This window comes from Dendropsophus ebraccatus, chromosome 1, assembly GCF_027789765.1.
Source record: "Dendropsophus ebraccatus isolate aDenEbr1 chromosome 1, aDenEbr1.pat, whole genome shotgun sequence".
Lineage (NCBI taxonomy): Eukaryota > Metazoa > Chordata > Amphibia > Anura > Hylidae > Dendropsophus > Dendropsophus ebraccatus.
The window spans coordinates 162,184,487-162,210,244 of NC_091454.1; the positions used below are offsets into that span (position 1 = coordinate 162,184,487).

The window sequence follows — 25,758 nt, forward strand, 5'->3', positions numbered from 1 at the left end:
CAATAAACAAATCCGGTGTCTCTCTGCCCTAGTGTCTCTTAATATAACTAATTCATTACTGTCACTTAAAAAAAAAAAAAAAACTTTTCACATGTCACACATGTCAAAAGTTTTTTTAAGGGACAGAAACTCTTCCAAAATCAGTGTGTTCTTCAAATTGTATTCCCAAAATCTTGGGTTACATGGTCACTTTTACTTTGTAGAATTGACCATATGTTTAGTAAGAGTGATTGTACATGTATTGGTAACATGATGCACCAAGATTACTTTCAAAACAAATTGTCATACCTTACAAGCTGTTTTGTTGTGGGTTTTTTTCCACCCACTTTTACGTGTAAAGCACATGGTATCAATGTGCTACCTATCGGGCCTGTGGCACACTACCGTTACATGTACAGGTGGCCTAAGACATAAATCACTATGAACCCTAAACCTTAAACTGGCAAAGCTGCTGCACTTGGTTACTTTAGTAAATTTACCCCAGCTGGGCACCGGTAAGGTAAGTGACTGTACTTCCAGTGCATTTCAGGAGCACCAGGTTTTTTCTGTGCGTGAACTCCAGGGAACTGCACTATTTAATGCTTGTCTAGGATGCAGGTAAATGTCAGTATTTTGCTGTTTTCAGGTCTTGGAGTGGTTGTCATTGCCCTCAGTGTGGTGGTAACCACATTGACAGGTCTTTCTATGTCGGCTATATGCACCAATGGCGTTGTCAGAGGAGGTAAGTAACTTTTTCATTGTAAGTTGCCATTGCTTATGATTATGGACACTCTGGCATAGAATGTGAAGCTAAATGTATCCAAAAAGTAGATTTGCTTATGTCTGATTGGCAGCTATTAGGTAGGTAAGGGAGCAGGAAGAGGTGTTGCAGTCTCTGGCGCTTCATTCCGCCGGCCACGCCTTTTTGACCCCTCAGACCAACAAAGAAAAGCATATTTTACATTATTGCAACCATGGACAAGCTAACTACAGGTACCAAGTCAGCAGTTTCATACGGGTTTTCTAGGTGACAGTTTCCCTTTAAGCAGCATTTGGCTGCAGATTCTGAAAAATGCTGCCAAAACGGTATTATAGGCATACGTTTAAAAAAATTCCCATAAAAACATTATAAAAAGATAATACAAATACATTTATCCATACAAAGAGGAAAACCAGCCGGCACTACTGAAGATATATACTTTATGGAACAGAGCATATAACCATTGTTCGTGGAGTTTCACATAGATAAGATGGGGTGCTCACTTCCATATAGATCCATAAGTGCGCATCATCAGACTGATAACACAATGGGGTTCCAGACCAACTGCTTACCTGCATGACCGGCACTATGACTCCTACAATGACTGTCACGTTCACAATGCATCTCAATGAAACACTCAATGCGAGCCCCATACAGGTGCATAGTAAAAGTGACTTTGAGTCCACACAACTGTGGGATTTAGACAGTCAAGACACCAGTCACATACGGTAGGTTAGCAGAAGGACTAGAACGGCACCACATCTGGAAAGAGAAGCGTTACCATGACTGTTTAATTGTATTGTGTTGCTGGCTGGGAGTTAAAAAAAATCCCATAATGTTGCTGTAACTCTCATTACCTTGAAACATCTTACACACTATCTGAGGTAGAATTTTATTTGTGAACAATTTTTCCAGTCTATCCGCTTTTCATTAGTAACTCCAGCAGGAAGCTAGTAACAATCTAAGTAATATAATCATACAATACAAATATTATAAATTTTAAATGTTTAAATATATAAAAAGAGAGAAAGAATACATAATTGGATATAACATTATAAAGTATATGAGCATACAGTAAATGTTTCATAATATAACTAGTGAACAATATGGCTGATCATAAAGACATTAAGTTCCTTTATAGAGAATGTAACTTCATGGTAAAATAAAACCCCCTATTAGGTGGTGCTTAAGTCTTTAAAATATAAGAAACATAATTCCCTTCCCGTTATAAGAGCCCAGAATTGCCAATATTATAGACATTACCATTTTTATTGCTTTGACAAGGGGAGAGAGGCGATTAGGATCAATAGTAGCAGAGGTAAGTAGGTAAGTAAGTAAGTAAGTAAGCACAAGCATCCTTTAAGATGCCTTAGCATAGTGAGACTATTTACTGTAAGGATACAAACCCACTTGACGTATTTGCTGCGTGAATCAGTCTTAAAAATAAGCAGGCAAAACGCAGGTTGGCTTTATACAATTGTTCTGCGTTAAAATACGCAATTGCGTATTTTTGAAGCGTGAAGCTACATGCGTTTTTCGCACAGGTTGTTAACAACTGATGCTTTGCTAACAACAAGCTTCACGCTTCAAAAATATGCAATTGCGTATTTTAACGCAGAACAATCGTATAAAGCCAACCTGCGTTTTGCCTGCTTATTTTTAAGACTGATTCACGCAGCGAACACATCAAGTGGGTTTGTACCCTAAAGGCGTATCTGCCCAACTGGCCTCCAAGATAACCTGACCGTAAGTTTAATAGAAACAAATGGGTGGTGCACATGTAACCCGGTTATGTTTGATGGTTGAATGGCTGGTTGACTGACTGGTTGGTTGGTTGGCTGTGTGGAGGGTTTATGTTGTACTTATAGCACAAGGTAAGTGTCCATTTACATTCAATTTATGTTTTCTCCTTTCATTAAAGTTGTTTTTTTTTATCTTATCAAGTGATGGCATATTCTCTTTATGATCTGACCATGACCATGAGTACCCCATTAACAAATAAAAACACTACCTTGGAGTTCACTTGGATTTTAAGTTATCCATTTGGGACAGTGTACCAGTGTTGCACACTCTGGATTGATGGGACTCTCAGAGGTCAGACCCCTACCAGTGATAAGGCGACGTTAATATCCCATCACTTTATAAGATGCCAGGCATGTTAAAGAATTGTTCCCAAACAAACTGCACTGAGCCTTATGTATAAAGACAAAAACTTGAGGTATTGCGATGGCCAGACTGGTTGCTGTGGGTAACACCCCAATTCGTATTTCATACATGAGCCTCATTGTACGTATTCTTTTATGATACTAAGTAAATCATGTTACCATCCTGTAAACAAAATAATGATGATGATTATTATTATTATTATTATTATTACTTAATTATCATAACAATTACCAGATTTTTAACCAGGGAATAATTCCTTCACATGTTCCACAATAACCAATAAAATATGGATAATGTAAGCAGGTAAGTCTATACATTACTACCATAATATGTGGACAAATTCCCTTAATGTGATCTCAATGTAATCACATAATCTCAGCTACTCTACTAATAATCAATGTCTATTGGCAACATTGCCAAAAGACACAAGAACAAGAATATTGACAATTGCAGCAAGAACACAGTGTTAACACATCGTAGCTTGATGCAAGCTCTGATTTTATTGGTTTCTTTAATTCTCAAGTTTCATGAACAGACTGGATTCTTTGGTCATCTACGCGCAATATCAAGTTCATTTGAAACTGCTTCACAGTTAAATGTTTGACAGAATAAAAAAATAAAAACTTATCGAGAACAGCTTTAATGCTTAACTTTTTAAAGCAATTCCTGTCTAAGCATAGATTAGTCATTTCCTGCCATGTTCCATCAGTGACATAGAGAAAGAATGTGAAGGAGAAAACAGAAGGACTGCTCATAAGCTTTTGTAGATCCGATAATAGGTGCAAGTTGTGAGATGGGGGTTGTTTAGAAAACTCCTTTTCATAGACCCCTATTAGGTAATTCTGAGTTCCATTGAACCTATGCTTAGGATTATTTCTTGTAAAGAGTAAGGAGCAGATACAAAGAGTCCTTTTCAGTCTGGAGGACCTGTTCTGACCTGCGTTACACACATAACCCATTGATTTGTATAGGCACTGTGTAATGCTCTGTTTCTCCTGTGGGGGTGCTGTAGGAAACTGAAAACTATTAGATTTCATCACAGGTTACAGCTCATCTAAGAGTATTTGGCAATGGGGCAATTTGTCCTCATTATTGAGAAGCAAGCCTTCCAACAAATAGGGATTGCCCAAATCACTATAAGGCTATGTTCACACTGAGTAAATGTGGTGGAATTCTGCCTGCCTCAGTGTGTCAGACATGTCAATTCTTTGAGCGGAGGGTGGCTGTTGAGCCAGAAATCCCCATCCTAGTCTCTGAATACTTTGAGGTCTGTTCATGAAAATTGACAATTTGAGTGACACCAAGTAACAATCTCATATGCATTCAAGTGCTAAACTCAGTTATTTTCTCTTCTAGGTGGAGCATACTATCTTATTTCCAGAAGCCTGGGACCAGAATTTGGTGGCTCTATTGGACTTATCTTTGCTTTTGCCAATGCTGTTGCTGTTGCTATGTATGTGGTTGGTTTCTCAGAAACTGTTGTGGACCTTCTGAAGGTGAATACTATGACCCTTGGAAAATGTGATTTAAATATTTCGGCTTAGCTAGAATTACTACCTAGTTAATGATTCTGGGTGGTTATAAACAATTAGAAGGTATTGCTTTATTATGGTACTTTCGATCACTTGCTTCCAGCTTCTGCCAATAGATGTTCTACCTTCTTGCCCTTCTTGACTTACTTTATAGACAATAATAGACTGCTGCTGTTTAGGGCGATATATAAACCATTGGACTTGTGCCCTATTCGTGTTTGTATTCTATGTAACCATAAAAACTTTGACAAAGAATGCCTCTTCTTGCCTGGACAAAAAAATATATTATATATATGGCACACCAGATGCTCAAGTGAAAAACCTGGCACTGCCTATCCTAAAGTAAATGTCCCCACATGGTAGTTACCTATTATATCCCTCAAGCAGTAGGTAATCCCATAATTGTGCCCCATGTAGTAGCTCCCCCCCCCCATAGTGCCCCACATACTAGCCAGGCCTATTATTAGAGCCCCACATAGTAGCCATTCCTCCCAATAGTGTCTTATATAGTAGCCAGCCCTCCCCAATAGTGTCTTATATAATAGTCCGTCTCTAAAATAGTCTCTTATATAGTAGCCAGGCCTCCCTAATAGTTTCTTATATAGAAGCCAGTCCCTAAAATAGTCTCTTATACAATACCACTCCTCCCCCATAGTTTTATATAATAGCCAGCTCTCTCCAATAGTCTTAGAAAGTAGCCAGATCTCCCAATAGTCTCTTATGTAGAAGCCAGCCCTCCCCAATAGTGTCTTATATAGTAGCCAGCCCTCCCAATAGTCTCTTATATAGTAGCCAGTCCAAGCGGCTGTCTGGACCGCCCATATTATAATCTGCTTCAATGTCAGGAGGGACAGATTTAATACAGCAATGGAAAAGCTCATAGCACTGCGGGCCAGAGTTTGACATGACTGCTCTAGACAGCAAATTATTATGAGTAGTTGGTTTTAGCAGTAAAGGGGCCAATGCTTGTTTGTAGCAAGAGATGGAAAGTCTGCAGAGAGAGAGAGTCTATAAAGTACGGGTCAGCTCTAGGGATGATTGACATAACTTATGTGCCAGGATTTAGTAAAAGCTTGGTAAAAAGTTCACTTCTTTCACAACAGGACAATGATGCAATAATGGTGGATGAAATGAATGATATTAGGATTGTGGGCACAATTACAGTTATCTTGCTGCTTGGCATTTCCGTAGCTGGCATGGAATGGGAGGCAAAGGTAAGGAGATCAATTACCACACTGAGAATACGTAGAACTTTATAGGAATATTATCGCCAATAAAGCCAGACTCAGAGAAAACAATGTTAATACTGGGTATAAATTGTCCTAATATGTTATAACATTTACACCTAATGGCTATGTTCCCACAGCGTTTTGATTAAAATGTAATCGCTGTCCGTTCTTTTTTGCAGGGGGCGGCATTGCATTAAATTCAATGCAATGTCGGCTGCTGTGTTCTGACATCGTTATTTAGAACGGGCATTAAAATAATGAACATGCCTATTATTTCTGGATGCTGTTCGCCTAAGAACGTCCGGAAACAGCTGTTCACACAATGTAAAGTACCGCCGGCAGCCGTACTTTACATTGTAGTAAATGGTTAATTGATTTGCGGGTTCACCCAATGGTGCCCACAATTCAATTGTAAGGCTATGTTCACACTACTGTACGTATACGTCCGCCCGCATATTTTTCGCGGCCGGACATATATGTGTAAAACTCCGTCCGGGATTTACGCAAGTTGCGGCCGGCTACGTACGGTCCTCGAACTTCCCGAGCGGCGTACGTAGCAATCTGACATCGGTATTTTACTTGGATATCTTCGGCTAGCCCCGGACACCCCACAGAACTTTTTGGATCGGCAAATCAAAGTGGAAAAAAAAAATCACCACTCCGTACGGGACCGCATGTTACGCTACGGGCGTAAGTTACAGCATTTCCGTCCCGAAACAATGGTCTGGTTCATTTTTTACGGCGCCGCATACGATCCGGGCGTAAGTTCGTACGTAGTGTGAACTGTGCAGCCGTACATCGTATACTTTCCATTGTACGCAAACTACGTAAATCTCCGGCCGCTTATTCACGGAGCGCGCTACGGCCGGAAACTTATGTAGTGTGAACATAGCCTAAAAAAATAATGTTCCTGAGCCAATATCGCTGCAGGAAGGTGCTGAACGTCAGCCGGCAGTATGACACTGTCTGTTGCTATGCAACGGGTGGTGTTATACGTTGTGTAAACATAGCCTATATAAACATATCTGAACATAAACTATGAAGTATAACTGTCACTTCCGGTACCTTTTCAGGATAAGGCTAGGTGTTCACACTGCGTTTTTGCAATCCATTTTTTTCATCCGTTTTTTGCAAAAAAACGGAGGCATTTGTGTGGATCCGTTTTGATGCGTTTTTCCATTGACTTCCATTGTAAAAAAAAAAAAAATGGATAAAAATCGATCCGGATTTTTTAACGGACACAAAAATAGTGTCAGCTACGTTTTTGTGTTTTTTTTACAATGGAAGTCAATGGAAAATGCAGCCTTTTTTAATCCGTTTTTTGCAAAAAACGGATGAAAAAAACGGATTGAAAAAAACGCAGTGTGAACCCAGCCTAAGTTGTACTGTATGCATGTGAGGAGCAGCACTATTTCTGGACATAGTGTCACTAGTATATGGTAAATTTAACTTTTTCTATGCCCAGCTGCAGTGTGGATGTACACTATATACATGAAAAACAAACAGGATCCTACAATCCTACCTCACTGTAGCAAACCTTTAGAAGTTCCCAGACAAGCACTGAGTAGTTAAACCTGGCATTGTAGCCATTTTACTGGCTAGAAACTGCATACTCTGCTTCTGATTACTTCTTGCTCCCTCATCCCCCACCTCCCTCCATTGACTTGTATAGAGAGTGTAAGCCCATTTTCACTCTGCTATAGACTGCCTTTCATAGTGATGAACAGGTAAGAAGTGAGGTGAAAGAGGGAGAACAGCCTTGTGAGTACAGAAGGAAGCTGTTTTGTCTAATAAGATCTATTACAGCCTTTCCTATATTCACTTGTACTATTGATTTCTGGAAAATTTGAAATGACAGTTACACTTTAAGTAACTGTTTCTCATTGAGATGTCCTACACTTGAAATTATACTATATAAATTTAAGCAATGAATGACAATAATGTCCTCTTTATCAGCTTGTAACTCTCTAGGCTACTATGGAATGATAGCCACATCATAAAATCCAAAGGGACATGTGGTTAAGGTTTGTTTATAAATCATTGAAGTTTACTATCGAAAGTCATCTCAGGAGACATCTTATAATGTGAACTTTGCATCAAGATTGTTTAACGTAGGAATAACTACTAATGGGTCATTAAACTCTGACTTTACTACTGTAGTTGCTTACCTTGACTACTTATTGTAGAATAGACCAACAACATATGACTCTTTTGTCCTCTATTTTACTTACAGTATTTATATAAATGTTTTATTTTACAATAATAAGAGCAGCACAATATAATATATGCGTGCCTTACATATATCATATTATTGATGCTAGATAGATAGATAGGAGATGGATAGATAGATAGATAGATAGGAGATAGATAGATAGATAGATAGATAGATAGATAGATAGATAATAGATAGATAGATAGATAGATAGATAGATAGATAATAGATAGATAGATAGGAGATAGATAGAATAAAACATAAAAAGTACAGAAGCACACTGCAAATGCTATTATATACACTTAATATGAATACTTTTAGGCTATGTTCACACACTATCAAAATGACGGCAAATAACATTCGTAACTCATATAATAAAGGCCATTGTTTTAAAATAACGGTTGCTATTTGCTGTTAAATGACCGTCATCTAATAAAAACAGACGTCATTTTGATGGTGTGTAAATATAGCCTTAAACTACAATAGTGCCATATAAAATTAGGTTCTTAGCATACCATTAGATCACATAGTGTGCACCATCCTACCACAGTACGGTGATCTCAAAAGGGAATGGACCCTACACAATAGACATGCTATGTTCTATTGGATGTTTTGGCCAATTTCTAGACAGACAGATGACATGCTGTGTTGTATCACTGCTGATGGAATAAACTTTTTTGCTAAAATTTACTACTTGGGAGTTCCTAACCTTGTCCGAACCTGACCATGCGGCATTTGATTTCTGAAAAAGTTGGATGCATCCCTTAGGCTGCCTGAAAAACATAGATACAGGCATAGGCCATGTTCACGCATGTATGTTTTACACATAGTATAACGTACACATATTATACGCTCTGGACGGGATTCCATCCGGCCACACAAAAAACTGATATGCCAGTTTTCTGGCGCCTCAGATAACCTGTCAGTTCACACAATGAAGTGGGCGGCTCCGGCCGCACGCTCCATTGTGTGCAGCAGTGAATTGGGATGCGTGCGCACACAGGTGCGCCCACATCTGAATTTGCCAGAAGTGAAGATCATCTGGCAGATACTGCAGTATTGGCCGGAATGATCTTCAGTAAAACCGGCCGTTCTGTGACCCGGCCCGGTCACAAAATGGCTGTTGTATCCATGTTTTCCAGGACTCCCTAGGATTGCATGCAACATCTTTAAGCTCCAGCTTCACATATCTCTACATGTAAGTGAACCACAACATTCTAGCATGAGACGTGAGACATCATATAATTTGAAAAAAATAAATAAAAATGTTTGCAAACTGAATTGCTACTTTGAGAGATTCAACCCCTGAAGATCATTTTTTTTTTTTGTTATTCAAATGCTTTATTAGAAAACATCATCGGGTACAAACCTACTGAAGATCATTTTTTATCTTTTTTATTGTTAATCGACTCATCTTTAAAAATTCCAATTGAAGTATATGAAGTATAGCACAATCACCGGATTCTATGCTGCCATTGAGATATGTCCTACCTTTAGGGCACACAAACTGTATAATGCAAAGTGATAAATATATAGACAATTGGATAAAAGAATTCATAAAAATACATCAACAGTTGACACTTTTCTGTATTTTTATTATTGCAATGTATCAAATTGTCTCTATTGACTATTCATCATATAGTTTACTCCAATTGCCAGAGAAATCCTAGGTTTCACATCATTTGTCCCTAGAAACATTTGTTGGGTAAATTTGTTCAATGCTGTGATATATCTGCTGTGTATTATATGGGATAATAAACCTCTACTATAAATGATATACCTTTTAGATTAGTAACCAAAGAGTTCTACAACTATATCAAATCCTTAGGCAACAAATGTGGGTGCATTTATACAGCTCACAAAATCTTGAGGTGACATCTTCCCAAAATAGGGAAAAGGAGGTAAATTATTCCAGATATTACACACAAGTCCCCTTTTGAAGAGTATGAAGGCTTATATGACCATTTATTGAATTACTTTTGTAAAGAAGTTCTCCAGCAGCTTCCATGTACAGTAACTGTACTGTAGAATACTCACTGCAGCTGCTGAAGAACCTCTTTTTCCAATAGAAAAGGAAAGCTACATAACAAGTAGTATCTTTGTAGTATCATTAAAGGGTTGGCCACCAGTGATTAGTGACTGTACTCACTGTATATACTGACAGCAGCTTCCTGTGTACCCCATAGAGCTAATATCAGGCTTCCCTTCTCCAGGCTGTGCTGTCCTACTCTGTGGTGACTCTGTCCATAAGATGGCCGACATGGAGGAGCATGTGACTATGCCCCTCCCCCTTAATGTCCACCACTGAGCCTGTATATGCCTAAGGAGGACATGGGGGGGGGGCATGGTCACATGCTCCTTCATGTTGGCCATCTAAGGGACAGATTCCCCACAGAGCAGGGAAGCACAGCCTGGAAGAGGGAAGCCTGATATTAGCTCTATGAGGTACACAGGCAGCTGCTGTCAGTATATAAAGGGAGTGCACTTACTAATACTATACACAAAAAGAAGCTCTCCAGAAGCTTCCATGTACAGTAACTGTACTGTGGAATACTTACTGCAGCTGCTGAAGAACCTCTCTTTCCAATAGAAAAGGAAAGCTACATAACAAGTAGTATCTTTGTAGCATCATTAAAGGGGTTGCCCACCAGTGATTAGTGACTGTACTCACTTCATATACTGACAGCAGCTTCCTGTGTACCCCATAGAGCCAATATCAGGCTTCCCTCGTCCAGGCTGTGCTGTCCTACTCTGTGGTGACTCTGTCCATAAGATGGCCGACATGGAGGAGCATGTGACCATGCCCCTCCCCCCCAATGTCCACCACTGAGCCTGTATATGCCTATGGAGGACATGGGGGGGGGCATGGTCACATGCTCCTTCATGTCGGCCATCTTATGGACAGAAACACCACAGAGCAGGGCAGCACAGCCTGGAGGACAGGCGTCGGATATTAGCTCTATGAGGTACACAGGGAGCTGCTGTCAGTATATACAGTGAGTACAGTTACTAATACTGTACACTGAGCAATTTTACTATAAAGTGGCCAACCCCTTTTAAGGGCTTGTTCACACCTGCATCAAGCGTCAAGCTTTTTGTTTTTTATTCTATTGTTTTAGTAAAAAAAACAGGAAACAATTGATTTGTTAAAATATCCTATTGTATTCAGTTTATGACTGTTCCATTAGGTTTCTGTAATTTTTCTGAACAGTATAACAAAGGCAGCAGCATCTTAGCTAAAATAAGTTTGCTGGAAAGATACTTAATTTTTTTTGTAATGTCTTTAAAGCGTACCTATCATAAGGCAGCTTTACCCGATCAGCATGCAGTCGCTCCTGCCACTAGTGTGTCAAGCAACTATGGATATGAACACACCACTTGAGTTCCGTTTAAGAGCCCTATTAAATCGAATGGGGCTTGTGCACAGAACTCACCCAGTATGATTGTATCCTGCACGCTGATTCTAAACCATCAGTTTATCAGATCCATTTTTTTTCTACTGGGCATTCTCAGGGCAAAGAAGATTGATAGAACACATGCATGACCCACTGCTCCATTCTAAGAAAAGACTTGGGTCCCCGTTCTTGAGATTGCAAGGGGCTCAAGCAGTCAGACCCTTCATTATCACATAGTTATCCCTTACAATGTAAATATGGCAATACAACTTGAAGTAACATAAGTCATCTATTGTTGCCGAGCATTTTGTGTAATAAGCCATTTGTCACAGACACGACACATTACACAGATTACATTGCCGTTATTGAAATGTTATGATGAAATCTTATACAATTATGCATTTTTTCCTCAAGGCTCAGATTGCACTGCTGGTTATACTGCTTATCGCCATTGCCAACTTCTTTATCGGAACTGTTATTTCAACCACAGAGGAGAAAAGAGCAAAAGGATTCTTTAACTATCAAGGTGAAATGAGTTCATGCTTCTGACATATACACTGATGCAGCTATAGGGGTGTACAAGTTATCATGACACTAACCTCCCCATAATTGGGCAGCGGTGAGATACTATGATGGACAAGCCATTGAAAAATTCTGATACTTAAAGCTAGAATTGTTCTTATAGTTTTACGCCTCATCCAGGCTATGCGGACTGTGGTCAATAGAAACCTCAAAACATAACATTATGGCTGTTTTTATGGTTTCAAATCTCAAGGGCTCATGGAATCAACAGGGCTCAATATGGATTATCACCATAAATACATTTATGGCAGCAAGTGGATAGAACGTATAGTCAGCGAAGAAGCAGCCATAGAGAGTAATACATGGACTGAAATACGTAGGTTTATAACAGATATGACTAAATCCAGTTTATGGGTTACTTAGCTCCCTCTCCTACCTGTAGTCTACTGATCACTATCTTTATGCTCCGACATTGCAGGTTAATAAACATCAACTCTTTTTTTTATTTTAGCCTCAATATTTGCTGAAAACTTTGGTCCAGACTTCAGGGGCGGAGAAGGCTTTTTCTCTGTCTTTGCTATTTTCTTCCCAGCAGCTACGGGAATTCTTGCAGGGGCAAACATCTCGGGAGATTTGGAGGTACATTTTTCTCAAATTTGTCCAAGTAAAACAATATATAGCTATGAGAGTCAGAAGTACATAGGTAATACAGAGGCAATGTATATTTTTCAGGCTGTCGGAATTGCCTAGGAAAACATGTTGCAGTTACGCTGCAGTTTTTCTGTGTACAAAGTGTTATACTTCCCCCTTCCAGCTAGATCCACTTCTACCTCCGGATAATTTACTAAAACATATCAGCAATGTGTGTTCCTAGCCTTAGGCTATGTTCACACAACGTATATTTTCATATATCTACGGCCGTTGTTGCCGATTGCTACAACATTAATACAAAAAAATATACGTGCTGGTGCTGCCTATGGAATCCTGGCCGGAGTGTATACACATTGGGGGAGATTTAACAAACATGGTGTAAAGTGAAACTGGCTCAGTTGCCCCTAGCGACCAATCAGATTTCACCTTTCATTTTCCAAAGAGTCTATGAGGATTGGTTGCTAGGGGCAACTGAGCCAGTCTAACTTTACACCATGTTTGACAATTCTCCCCCATGGTATACACTTCGTCCCGGAGTGTTAGTTTTCTGCAGCTGCTATTCATTGAATAGTGGCCACAGAAAACCCTATCAGTGCAGACTATGGAGCGTGCGGTGGATAGTTCTGATGCGGGCGCGCACGTATGCACCCGCATCAGGACTCTGCGGCCCTAAAGATCATCATCAAGATGATCTTTTCAGAGACCGGATGTTCTGTGACTCAGCCGGGTCACAGAACGGCCGGTCTCTTACGCAGTCTGAACATAGCCTTAGGGGGCATTCACACGTTTTCTGTCACGTTTTCATGTTTCTATTATGGGCAATGTGCAATGGTATGGACTTCGGAGTTTCCAGCATCATCATTCATAATGATGATGCCGGGAGCTCCAGAACTGTTTAAATCTTTACTAATTTAGAAACAGCATTCAAAGTACCATTACAAACATAACACCAGATGTTTTCCATCAGCTGTATCTGTATGTGTGACTATGTAAAGCATGTTTGTGAATACATTTTTGAGAAAGTCTATTCTATTAAAGTTATGCCAGTGTACTTCAGACTTTATCTCCTTTCATTACTCTCTATCTTAGTCTTGAGCTCACAATTTATATTTCCTGCTAATATCTTTGAAAAGCAATGAATGAAAAGCAATAAAATACAAGCACATTTACCATAAAAAAATTTATCATATGAAAACAACCCATGCATATGTCTTATTAAAGGGATACTCCAGCGTGGGGGCACCTTTGCGCTGGGACCGGGTACGAGGTGGTCGAGTGAAAAGACGTCCACTCAAATCCCCGGTTCCAGCAGCGGGTCCCGCATCGCGGCGCTATCAGCACGGTGATTTTATTAAACTATATATCACAAAAAAATTAATAAAAGCAATCAAAATCTTTCTGCTACACCAATATGACATTAAGAAAAACTAGAGATTATGGCGCAAAAAATGAAAGCCCTGTAGGTGGAAAAATAAAAGCGCTATGGCTCTTAGAAGGCAGGGAGGAACATTGCATTAATCTGACCTGGACTTTTGTCCATCAAAGAGCTGTCTTGAATGGGTTAAACAAATGCTGTTATTGCACCCTGCAACTACAGACGTTGTTTTACGGAAAAATACAGTGTGTGAACATGGCTCTAGGGAGACATTTATCAAGGGCTTATTTTTAGTCTATTTATGAACTAGTTTTAGATGGGCAAATATTTTTTAAAGTACTGTGTGCGAACATAACCTCAAAGTGCCCCTTAAATCATGCCTGTAATAAAGTCTGCAACCAAAATACAAGCCCTCAAGAAAAAAGGAGTTAATAAAAACAAATAAAATAGGCAAAACCACAAAAATGTATTAGATACTTCCTTTAAATCCATCACAAAAATAAATTATAAATCAATGTATTTATTTATCAGGATCCACAAGATGCTATTCCAAAGGGAACCATGCTGGCCATCTTTATCACTACTGTTGCCTATTTAGCAGTGGCTATTTGTGCAGGTGAGTGACAATATCCATTTCTTATGCTTTTTAAGGGTATAAACCCACACACAGTATACGCAGCGTATTTACTGCTGCGATACGCAGCAAATACGCAGCAAACACGCAGCAAATACGCAGCAGATTAGATCTAAATAACTGAACACAGCATCAAATCTGTAACAACAAATCTGTTGCGTATTTGTTGCGTATCTGCTGTGTATACGGTGTGTGGGTTTGTACCCTAAAGTTCTATATTAACCCCTTCACATCAGCCACACAGCTATATACGTTCCTGCTGCCGATGCACCCTGCAGCAGGAACGTATCTAAACTTTCTTGACTGTGAAGGGGTTGTAATGTGTGTGATGCCGTTTCAATGCTATCGGCCCTGCATACATTAGTGTCCCCAGTGCCGGAGGTAATGACAGGCAGCTGCCTGAAAGGTGTCTGAGACCACATCCATAGCTTTGCCCCGTAGGTGTTGACCGTTGCAGCTACGGACAGGATTACAGCTGTGCTTGCTGTATCACAGTATTCAGCTGGTTCTGTACATTTTATAATATCCTTTATACCTATTGCTACATTATTGCTGGTGTATGTGTGCTTCTTTGCTGTCCATCCCCTAGAACTTACACAGAGATATTACTTTTGCTGAATAGTTTTATCATTTATTACTGTTAAAAATCTAATCTCTTACAATCTAAAGTATTGTACAAGAAGGTCTTGTAGTGCTATCAATAAGTATGCAGTAAAAAATTATAGCAATAGCAAACTATTACCACTCAGTAATAGTATCTATTACACCATTTTAGGGTATGTTCACACTGAGTAAATCAGGCAGAAAGTCCAGTCGCAGAATCCTGCCTGTCTCAGTGTGCCATAGTCTGTCTATGGGAGAGCGTGCACTCCTCCGCTGCCGCCACTCTCCACTCTTGAAAGTAACATGTCCCTTTGCAGAGCGGAGAGCGGCGGCAGCGGAGGAGCACGTGCTTTCCAATAGACAGGCTAAGGCACACTGAGGCAGGCTGGATTCCGCAGCGGAGAGTTCCGCCACGGAATTCCGCCTGATTTACTTAGTGTGAACATACACTTAGGCCATGTTTCCACTGCGAAAGTATCATAATAATCACGGCCATTGTTTTTACTATGGAACTTACACTGTGCTGCCTTCTAAGGAATCCCAGCCAGTGTGTATACACATAGTATACACTCCGGCTGGGATCCCTAGCGGCGCTGCAAGAAACTGACATGTCAGTTTTCTGTGGCCGCTATTTACTGAATAGTGGCGGCAGAAAACCTGTCAGTGCACACAATGCAGCGTGCGGCTCAGGCTGCATACTCCATTGTGTGCAGCGGGGAATTAAGATGCGGGCGCGCACAGATGCACCCGCATCCAAATTCAGCGGCAGTAAAGATCATCCAAAGATCATCAAGATCAGCAATACCGGGTGGGATGATCCTTTCTGACTAGGGCCGTTCCGTGACCCGGCCGGGTCACGGAACGGCCGGTGTCTTACAGAGTGGGAACATAGCCTTAGAGTGTATGTAGAGCCTATACAGAAGGCTATCACTAGCTGTCAGGTAGTATAGGTTTTGCACTGGCAAATAATAATTTCAAGGTGAACACAGCAGCATATATTACCCTGAAATAAACTTCAAGCAAATAACTTATTCACAAGAATATTACTTATTACACTACGCCATAATACTCAGACCCTACATTGTTCTACTAGAGAGGAATGAGCTTACAATAGCATCCTAAGCTGGAGGTCTTGGTATTACATCCATTAGATAGACGGTAAAATCCGAATGAATCGCTGCCATGTGGAAGCAATCATTCTCTGCCACAATGCTGCTCTCTGTTTTCACCTCATTTAATGGAATAATTAATCTTAATTAGAATTATTAAAACTTTTGTTAAACAGTAGAGACAAGACAATAGTAAAATGCAAGATAATATTCACAGGACTGAATCCGAGGCAGCAAATCTCATAGAGTGTGTACAGCATAAGAAAAGCCCATAAGAGATCATAGAGACATCTAATTGTATTCTTGAAAGAAAAGTGAGCGTTATGAGTGTATTTGGTTCCTCGCAGACAAGGCATAACAAGAATTTATGCACACTAGAACTATACATTTTACATCTGGTCGGCAGAGAATTATAAGAACAAATACAATATATTTTGTCTGCATTGCTTCTAAAATGTGTGATAAAACATGAAGTAAGCAAACCAAGGGCGACTTAATCCGCTCTCACAAAGCACTTATGCAGAGTAACAGAGGTCTAGATGTGTTTAGACACTTTTTCCACTACGATCTCGGTAAAAGGAGTGGGGCATGGACCAAGAGTATGGTATTCTGCTGCAAGATATTGGGGCAGTTCAAGCCAATGAACCAAAAAGCCTAAAAATGCTTGTATACTTGTATTCTCTTGCTGAGCACAATTGTGGATTATAAGCGGAATCAGCACTTTAAGTTACGTATGTAACACACGTTACGTATGTAACACACGTTACTGACACACAATACTAACACATATACTACTGACTGATACACATGCATTACTGATTGAAACACACATTACTGACTGACACACACACATTTCTAAATGACACACATTACTCACATACACACACACACAATACTGACTGACATACACACAGTTCTTACAGCTCAGTCCTCTCTCTCTTCCTCTCTGTTGGGCCAATCTCCACAATGTAGGTTTGAGGACCTGCGGGTCATGTGATCAGGTCCTTCATCCCTCTCTCTCTGCAGGACACTCACAGGTCTTGCTCTTTCTCTGTCTTCTTATGTTCAGTGCTCACCCTGCACTACACTACACTCCCCTGCTGAACATCAAAACACTCTCCCTCTCTGGGCCCCTAAAGGGGCTGTGGGCCTTGGCACTTGCCTAGGTAAGCCCACTGTTTATATGGTGTAGTTATTATTTATTATATACAAGGTATATTACAAACACCTAAGCAAATCCCTATACTAAACATATATACTAGAGAGGAGCGAACCTGGAGCATGCTCGAATCGATCCGAACCCGAACTTTCGGCATTTGATTAGCGGTGGCTGCTGAACTTGGATAAAGCCCTAAGGCTATGTGAAAAACATGGATATAGTCATTGGCTGTTTCCATGTTTTCCAGACAACCTTAGAGCTTTATCCAAGTTCAGCAGCCACCGCTAATCAAATGCCGAACGTTCGGGTTCGGATCAACTCGAACCCGAACCCGGTTCGCTCATCTCTAATATATACCCACAGATACAAAATTACATGACCATGAGGCTATATTCCCACTACAGGAGCGTGCCGTAATTTAGCGAGGAAAGATGGCCGTCTGTTGATAATGACGGACGCAAATAATGATCATAATAATTATTTGCCACCGCCATTATCAATAGTCTGTCACCTTTCCCCACTAAATGATGTCCTTAATGTCCTTTAGTGGGAACATAGTGTAAATACCCACAGGTCAGCACCGATCCTCCTGTATTGTTGTGCTGGCGTGTGTGCGCGTACAGTATATTTATATTTACAGTCAGCAATGTAGGCAGCATCACCAAAAGCTTACCCCCTACTGCCTATGCCTCACAGCACATCTCTTACCAATCTAATAGTTTATGGAAACACTGCCTATTGCATCCATAAATGAATATTACCTAAGACCATATATATAGAGAGCTAACTGCAACTTCTAATGGTGTGTTTACGCAGAGAGATTAATCTGACAGATTTTTGAAGCCAAAGCCAGGAATGGATTTGAAAAGAGGAGAAATCCCAGACTTTCCTTTATGACCTGTTCTCTGTTTAAGGCTTCGTTCCCACTGAGCAAAACTAGCGGAATTCTGCTGCGAAATTGTCCGCCGCGGAATGCTGTTAGCCTCCCTCTCATAATGGGAGTATATGGGAGGCGCGCGCTCCTGCCCTGTCCGCGCTGAAGAATGAACATGTCCGCCATCCCCATATCGCTCTAAATTGTTGGCCTGGAAATTGAAAGGAAGCACCACAAGCTTCATGTGGAAATAGCTCATGTTCATACCTGCAAACATGAGACTTGTCACGTATCTACTATATTTTTGCTCTCTTGCTTATCTTCCTGTGTCTTCTATGAAGGACAATGACATTACACTTGTATTAGAAAAGCAATAAACCTGAGTTTGTTTTACACCACAGCTGCATCTGTAGTACGTGATGCCACAGGAAACCTCAATGATACAATCACTTCTGCCATAAACTGCAACGGATCGGCTGCCTGCGGTCTTGGTTATGATTTCTCCGTATGTGCATATCAAAAATGTAACTATGGGCTGATGAATAACTTTCAAGTGAGTATTGATCATTGGCTTCTGAAGCAGCAGTTCACATTGTATTAGGCATAAAAGATAATGGGGCGTTTTATAGCCTATTTTCGTTATTGCCAATAACTTTCTATTTAGTTTCTGAACGGTCAATATAATTCATAATGGCAAAACAGTATACATTAATTCCTTCAATAACCAACACTTCTTTATTCTGATGTTAACTTCTTCCTCGCCATAAACATTAGCACATAGCATACAGAATAAGTATTTCATGGTAAATAATGAACATATTCCTGCATTGTGGTCTTACTATAAGGGCCCGTTCACACTAGAGATTCAGCTTGGAGATTCCGCCGGGAACCTCCATCCACTGACTCCACGCTGAATCCCTCCTGCTATGTATTTCAATAGGAGGGTTTGTGCGCCTTCGCTCTAAGCTTAAAGAATTCACATGTCAATTCTTTAAGCAGAGAGGCGTGGAGAGCGGAGGCGCGAGCCCTCCTATTCAAAGACATAGCAGGAGGGATTTGGCGTAGATATGTTCCCACAATGTCTAATTTTAGCCATTTAATTGTCTTCTTTTTGGATGGCTGTCAAGTTCCTGGCACAAAACTGGTCGTATTATGCAAAATATGACTGTAATTTGCATAATACGCCCAAATTTCATCAGGAAGATGACAGCCTTCTAAAAAGACAGCTGATAAAGAGCCAAATTTAGAAGTTGTGGGAACATATCCTAAAGCTTGAAAAGTGACAGGAAGGTGACTACGTACAAGTATTTTAAGTCAATGGGGCCCATGTCTGTATATGCACATAAACTGCTGAGGTCAGATACAATTTTTAGACTACCCTATGAAACAGATGGAAAGCCATGCCACCTTTGGCAAATGTTTTACTGTATATTTGGACCCAGGTGAAACTTCCATAAAATACATATAGACACTTTATACTGTAAATAGAAACATGAACAAAAACATCAGGTTTCTTTTTCAGGTAGAGCTTTTATACTCTGTGCTCCAACGTTCCTTTCTGTATTGACATCAGCCTGTCACAACATCCCGCACAGCTTGCAGTGTTGTCTTTGCTTTTCTTGTAGGTGATGAGTATGGTGTCAGGATTTGGCCCTCTGATCATTGCCGGGATTTTCTCCGCCACCCTGTCCTCAGCTCTGGCATCACTTGTCAGTGCACCCAAAGTATTTCAGGTACAGCAGATATGCCACCAGTTGATTACATTGTACATGTTCGATTATCTGTTTTAATACATTGCAGACAGGCAAATGTTCTTGTTCTTGTACACACTTATATCTTGTCTTGACAAAAAGGGCCACAAGCAACGTAGCTTCCGATCCTATTCCCGAACAGATGAGCAGTGAATGAGATTCTCATCCACATGCTGATAGCGTTAACAATACTTTTAGACTAGACATGCAGTGTTATTGGTGTGTGTAAAGCTGCACTAAGAAACAAGGCGGCATGCAATACACTCATTTTCTTCTATGGATGGCAGTCTATACAGACTTTGTTCCCACAGTCCAGTTTTGATGCAGTTTTGGTGCATTTTTTCTTGGAAAACTGGATTAAATCCAAATAGTAGGCTTTTTCTTTTTTTATTTATAGCCAGTAATGATTAAAACATTTGGAGGAATTTATTATTTTAATTTGTGCCATTGAAATGTCAGACATTATGGCAAATGCCATATCTGCAGTATCATTTCCAACTACTCACTTGACGTTTGAAAAGTAATGAGAAAATAGTTGGGATTTAATGGAAGACAACTTTTGGTCCAACTAATGTGTTAAAGGGGTACTCTGGAGAATTTGAGATGCTAATAGAAAATCTCTCCTGCTCTGGACAGTTCCTGACAGGTGGCAGCAGAGAGCACTGTGTCAGACTAAAAAGAAAACTCCACCTCCTGCAGGACATACAGCAGCTAATGTATTTAATTTTAAATTGTAGTATTTGAAAATTGTAGAGAATTTAGAACTTTCTGCCACCAGTTGATTGAAAAAAAAAAAATTCTCTGGAGTACCCCTTTAAGTTTAAATTCTCTGGAATTACAGTTAGGGTAAGTTCACACTGTTTTTGCAGTCTGTTCAACGGATCATTTTTTTTGTGTAAACTAAATTAAAAAAAAAAAAAAAAACAGCCGTTTTTTATCATGGAACTCCATAACTGCATAAGTTTTAAGTTTTATCATGGAAAAACACAACTGCATAAGTTTTTGCATTTGATTTTTCCATTATATGGATATCTTAGACTGCAGAAGCGCAGTGTGGCCCTACCATTAGTCTGTCAGTTTTATCCCGCTGAACCATGAGCAGCATCCACAAAGGCTTCCTTACCACTGACAACTAAGTTGTTACTCTAAGGGCCCTATTCCACCGGACGATTACCGTTTGCAAAATCGTTAACGATTAACGATCTCAAATGACCGCTATTGCGAAAGACCTGAAAACGTTCACTCATTTCCATGGAACGATAATCGTTACTTATGATCGTAATTGCGATCGTTTTTCTTCGCTATTTATTCGCTATTGCGTTCGTATCTATTGCAAACGGCCGAATGATGTCTTATTCAATGCGAACGATTTGCGAACGTTTTGCGAACGAGCAACGATAAAAATAGGTCCAGTTTTTACAAAGCGATCAACGATTTCTCGCTTGGTCGTTAATCGTTAACTACATTTCAACCGAACGATTATCGTTTAGATTTGAACGATTTAACGATAATCTGAACGATAATCGTCCGGTGGAATAGGGCCCTAACACCTTACAGCATTTTAAACTTCAGTGTCAAGGAAGCCATACCCAAGGATCCCCTTGCCCAGCTCATCCTAATTTACAGGTTTCTTCCTATATACAAAGCTGGGGAAGACCTTCCAATCAAGCCGAACCAGGCAGTGGGGAAGATGGGGAGACTGCCTATTGGACACTTCTCTGGTGCCACAGCTGAATTTACAGCTTAGTTGGCAGTAACAAAGAAACCTGTTATGGTGAGCTGCTACATGTAATTCAGGTAGCATAAATCTACTGGCTCATCCCCTATAATAGTATGTTCACACATTCAGGTTCTTAATTGCATTAATGAAAAGAAAGCCAGGAATGGATTTGAAAAGTAGAAAAATCTCAGTCTTTCCCTTATGACCTGTCCTCCATTTATAATCTGTTGCTGACTTTGACATCAATAATTACAATTAAAAACCTGACTGTGTGAAAACACTCTAAGGCAACCCAAGATGAGCCCAATTTATTATGCATTCAAAAGAATCTGCGGCAACAAGGCAACGATCATTTCACGCTTATTCGCGATTCGTCTGAGCCCTGAGGGCTGCAAGTGTGTGGGAAGATAGTGCCGTAGCTCCATTGCTTTGTACAAGTTGTCAATTTATTATTCATTTAAAATAGCAGTATGACTAAATCTTCCCCAATATTCTAGTTTGTTGGAAGGTCATATAAAACAACATAAACCATACACACACAAAGATAGCTGTAATAAAATGTTAACATAAAATATACTTCTATCCACTATCATTGGCTATGTCTTCAGGTTCTGGTCTTGCCAGATTACAAATTTTTTGCAGTTCTATATCAGAGCCTACAGTATATATAACACTTTCAAATGTTATCACTGGTTTACTTATTTACATTTCTTTACTGCAAGTGTTTGCACTCCTTTGCGGGCCAGATATAATCTATAAAACACATTATATATGTATGTCTCAGCTGGGAAACATAAAGAAAAGTACAACTGGAGGTCATTGCGAGAATAGATTTCATTTCCTCTATAGGATTTGTACATTATTATTTCATTTCATGCAGTCATTAAAGACAATCTGTCGGTCAGTAATTAGCATCTGCACCAATGCAAGCATTAACCGGCTTCCATGTAGACACAGAACAGACTGACCTTAATGCCCAGGAAAGGAGCGTTCAGGTGATGGGTTAATAGCATGTTATATTAGTTCTAAAGCTGGAGAGAGCCACTTGTAGCACAATCAACACCACTAAAGTCCTTTCAAATTACACAAGATGTTAACAATTTTATACCGTGTGCTCAAAAGGTTCGGTCTCAATGATTATCTGGTTAAATATTATATGGTCGTACCCATAAACTTTAATGCAACCTATGATGACAGCTTTTTTGTAATCCGTTCAAGACAGTGAATCATCTCAGTGATGAAGGGTCATATAGTGGCTTAGAACATTTTTATTGCAAAGAAATAAGTTAAGTGCGTGTGTATTGATTTCCCTACAGGCTCTCTGCAAGGATAACATTTACAAAGCACTTCACTTTTTCGCTAAAGGACATGGAAAAAACAACGAACCAATCAGAGGATACGTTCTTACATTCGTCATCGCACTGGGCTTTATTCTGATTGGTAAGTGAATATCACCTTTAATGCAATCCACAGTAGACTTCTCAGCCTTGTCTATAAGCCTCTGTTTGCACATTTTTTTGTATGTAAGTCCAAGAATGGATTCAAGTAAAAAAAAGTTTTTGGTTATACTGTACTTTGGTTAAACTGTTTAGGATCCAAGTCTGAACACATCTGACAGTGTTAAATGTAAGGGTGTATTCCCACTCGGGCAAGGTATCCCTTAAATATACAGAGCGGGCCATCAATCCATTCATCCTCAATGGGCCTTTCCAAACTTTATCAAGCACTGAGCTGGGGCTACACACAGAGAGAAGGAGAGAGAGACCTCTGGGTCATGTGATTGGCAGGTCCTCAAGCTTACTGGGTGGAGATCGGCCTGAGGGGAAGCCTGAGCTGTAACTGCTGCATGTCAGTGAGTATATGTATTTATCTATGGGTGTGAGTGTCTGTGTCAGTGGTGTCTGTGTCAGTGGAGTCTGTTTCAGAGTCTGTGTCAGTGGTGTGTGTGTCAGGGCAGGAGTGTGTAGCGATTGCTCTAATCGTCTCACAGCTGAGATCCAATGCTATCCCAAAATATAGCCCAGGGGGTGGGGGGAAAGCATGGCAGCATGCTTCTTTATCCAGCTGTCAATAAATTCCCACTCATTCACTTCATTAGACTCTGGACAGAAAAGGGGACATTTATCAAGACTGGCGTACAAGTCTTTCTGCCATTATTTACACCATGCCTTCTCCCCACCTTGCCGCGCCCCCTCTGGCTGCCCATGAGGCGAGTGGGGGATGCAGTTGGTGAATCTGCTCCTTTTCCATGGCATACTCTTGGGGCGCATTTTGATAAATGTTCCCTAAAGAGTCCGACATTCAGAGGGGTGGGGGGCCCATTCAAAAGTTTGCTACGGGGCCCAGCCATTTCTAATTGTGCCCCTAATCCGTGCCATAGGCCTGCAGCGCATCTCTCTTCTTGCTGCCTGCCTTCTTCTAACCCTTTTTTTCCCAAAGCCCTACCCCGGAAATAAGCCCTAGCTTGCTTTTGCGGGGTTTTTGGAATAGGCTTGAATTATAAGCAATACTCCAAAAAATATATAAGACCCTGTCTTATTGGTATTAGCTATGTCCCTGGGGGTGTAGAGAGACACTGCAGACCCAGGGCACGGATCCTCTTAGCCCCACCCCCACCACCCGCCGGATTAAAAGAGCTTTTTTATAGAAAGGACAGCAGGAGATGTTTGGACCTCAAGACTAGACATGGATTTACTGAGGCAATGCAACGGTACCAGTGGTTTGGGGGTGGGGTTGAAGTTGCCTAAAGATTCACTTTAACAAATTATCATTTTAAACAACCCTTTTAGTACTGAGGGCTGTAACACTTCCTTGCTTCCCCTCTCATCCTTGTCTCTGCTTGAGCAACACTCAGGGCTTTACTTCCAGCTTTTTGAGAATCAAGCAGGAACAGGGATGAGAGGTGGAGTGAGAAGGCATTACAGTCCTCAGCACTTCAGGTGCTTGGAAAGCCTCTTTCACACTTTGTACCAGAGATTTAAAAGCATTTTTCTATGTTATAGAGCATGGGTCTCCAAACTGCGGCCCTCCAGCTGTTGCAAAACTACATTTCCCATCATGCCTGGACAGCCAAATCCAAAGGTTTAGCTGTCCAGGCATGATGGGAGTTGTAGTTTCACAACAGCTGGAGGGCCGCAGTTTGGAGACCCATGTTATAGAGGCACAAACAGAAATATTAAGTACCATGTGTCCCCTTGACATAACTGCTATCTAATAATATCAGTGGTTTCCTGAGTTGAAGCTGGCTGATTCACTTATGCAAATATTATGGCTGATTTCTGGATTATGCAAATTTTTGGGCGAATACTCAAAACAGGCAGATTAAAAAAAATGGAATCTAAATAGAACTTATTTTTTTAAATGGGTGCAAAAACCATATATTGACAAAAAAAATAGACACAACGCTCTTGGAAAATGCCTCTCTATGTTCATTAGAGAGTTCCATATTTGTTTACTGCATTCTCCAAGGAAACTGAAAAAGTATGTAGGGATCACCATAGAGCTAGTGCTCCATGATTAAAATATGACCGGTATATTAGAGAAGCAATGCCTTTATAGGGTTTGCATAGTTTAGCTTTAGGAGTAGTGTTTTTGGAAATCAGTTGTGCAGCTTTTACAACATCTATGAGTAAAAATAAAATACATTATAACATACACAAGTTTAATAAATTGGTTCAATATAAAGTAAAGTAAAAAGTAAAATGAAAGAAGCTGAACATTTAGCCACCGTTTTATAACATTTTTTCTTCCTCATACAGCTGAATTGAATACCATTGCACCCATCATCTCCAACTTCTTTCTGGCTTCTTATGCTCTGATCAACTTTTCTTGCTTCCATGCTTCATATGCAAAATCACCAGGTAAGTAAGATGAACACAGTTACCTTGTTTGTAAGTTTTGGTATTTTGTGGCAGCACTGGGGCAAATCTATACCCCCTCAGCGATTTTTAAAATATGTCAGCCATAAGAACATATTAAACAAACACTACTTACCTCTCCCTGTGCTCGCAAAGTAACACATCATAGGCTTTGGGACTTCAGCCGAAAGGCATCTTCCCCCTTCCATGTTCTAATGTTGTCACAGCTC

At 40.2% G+C, this 25,758-nt stretch overlaps 1 protein-coding gene across 2 annotated transcripts in view; it reads left to right on the forward strand.

Annotated features, from left to right (window-relative positions):
• Nucleotides 1-25,758, forward strand: part of SLC12A1 (solute carrier family 12 member 1) — a 111,299-nt gene that overhangs the window by 39,414 nt on the left and 46,127 nt on the right. Inside the window, exons 5-14 of one of the 2 annotated variants that reach the window (XM_069983077.1) lie at nt 626-721; nt 4,262-4,401; nt 5,541-5,651; nt 11,688-11,799; nt 12,307-12,434; nt 14,353-14,437; nt 18,602-18,753; nt 19,826-19,933; nt 22,988-23,111; nt 25,430-25,531. In XM_069983077.1, coding sequence (XP_069839178.1) covers nt 626-721; nt 4,262-4,401; nt 5,541-5,651; nt 11,688-11,799; nt 12,307-12,434; nt 14,353-14,437; nt 18,602-18,753; nt 19,826-19,933; nt 22,988-23,111; nt 25,430-25,531 — 1,158 coding nt within the window. The remainder of the gene's footprint in view (nt 1-625; nt 722-4,261; nt 4,402-5,540; nt 5,652-11,687; nt 11,800-12,306; nt 12,435-14,352; nt 14,438-18,601; nt 18,754-19,825; nt 19,934-22,987; nt 23,112-25,429; nt 25,532-25,758) is intronic. The other variant, XM_069983067.1, reaches the window with a different exon arrangement.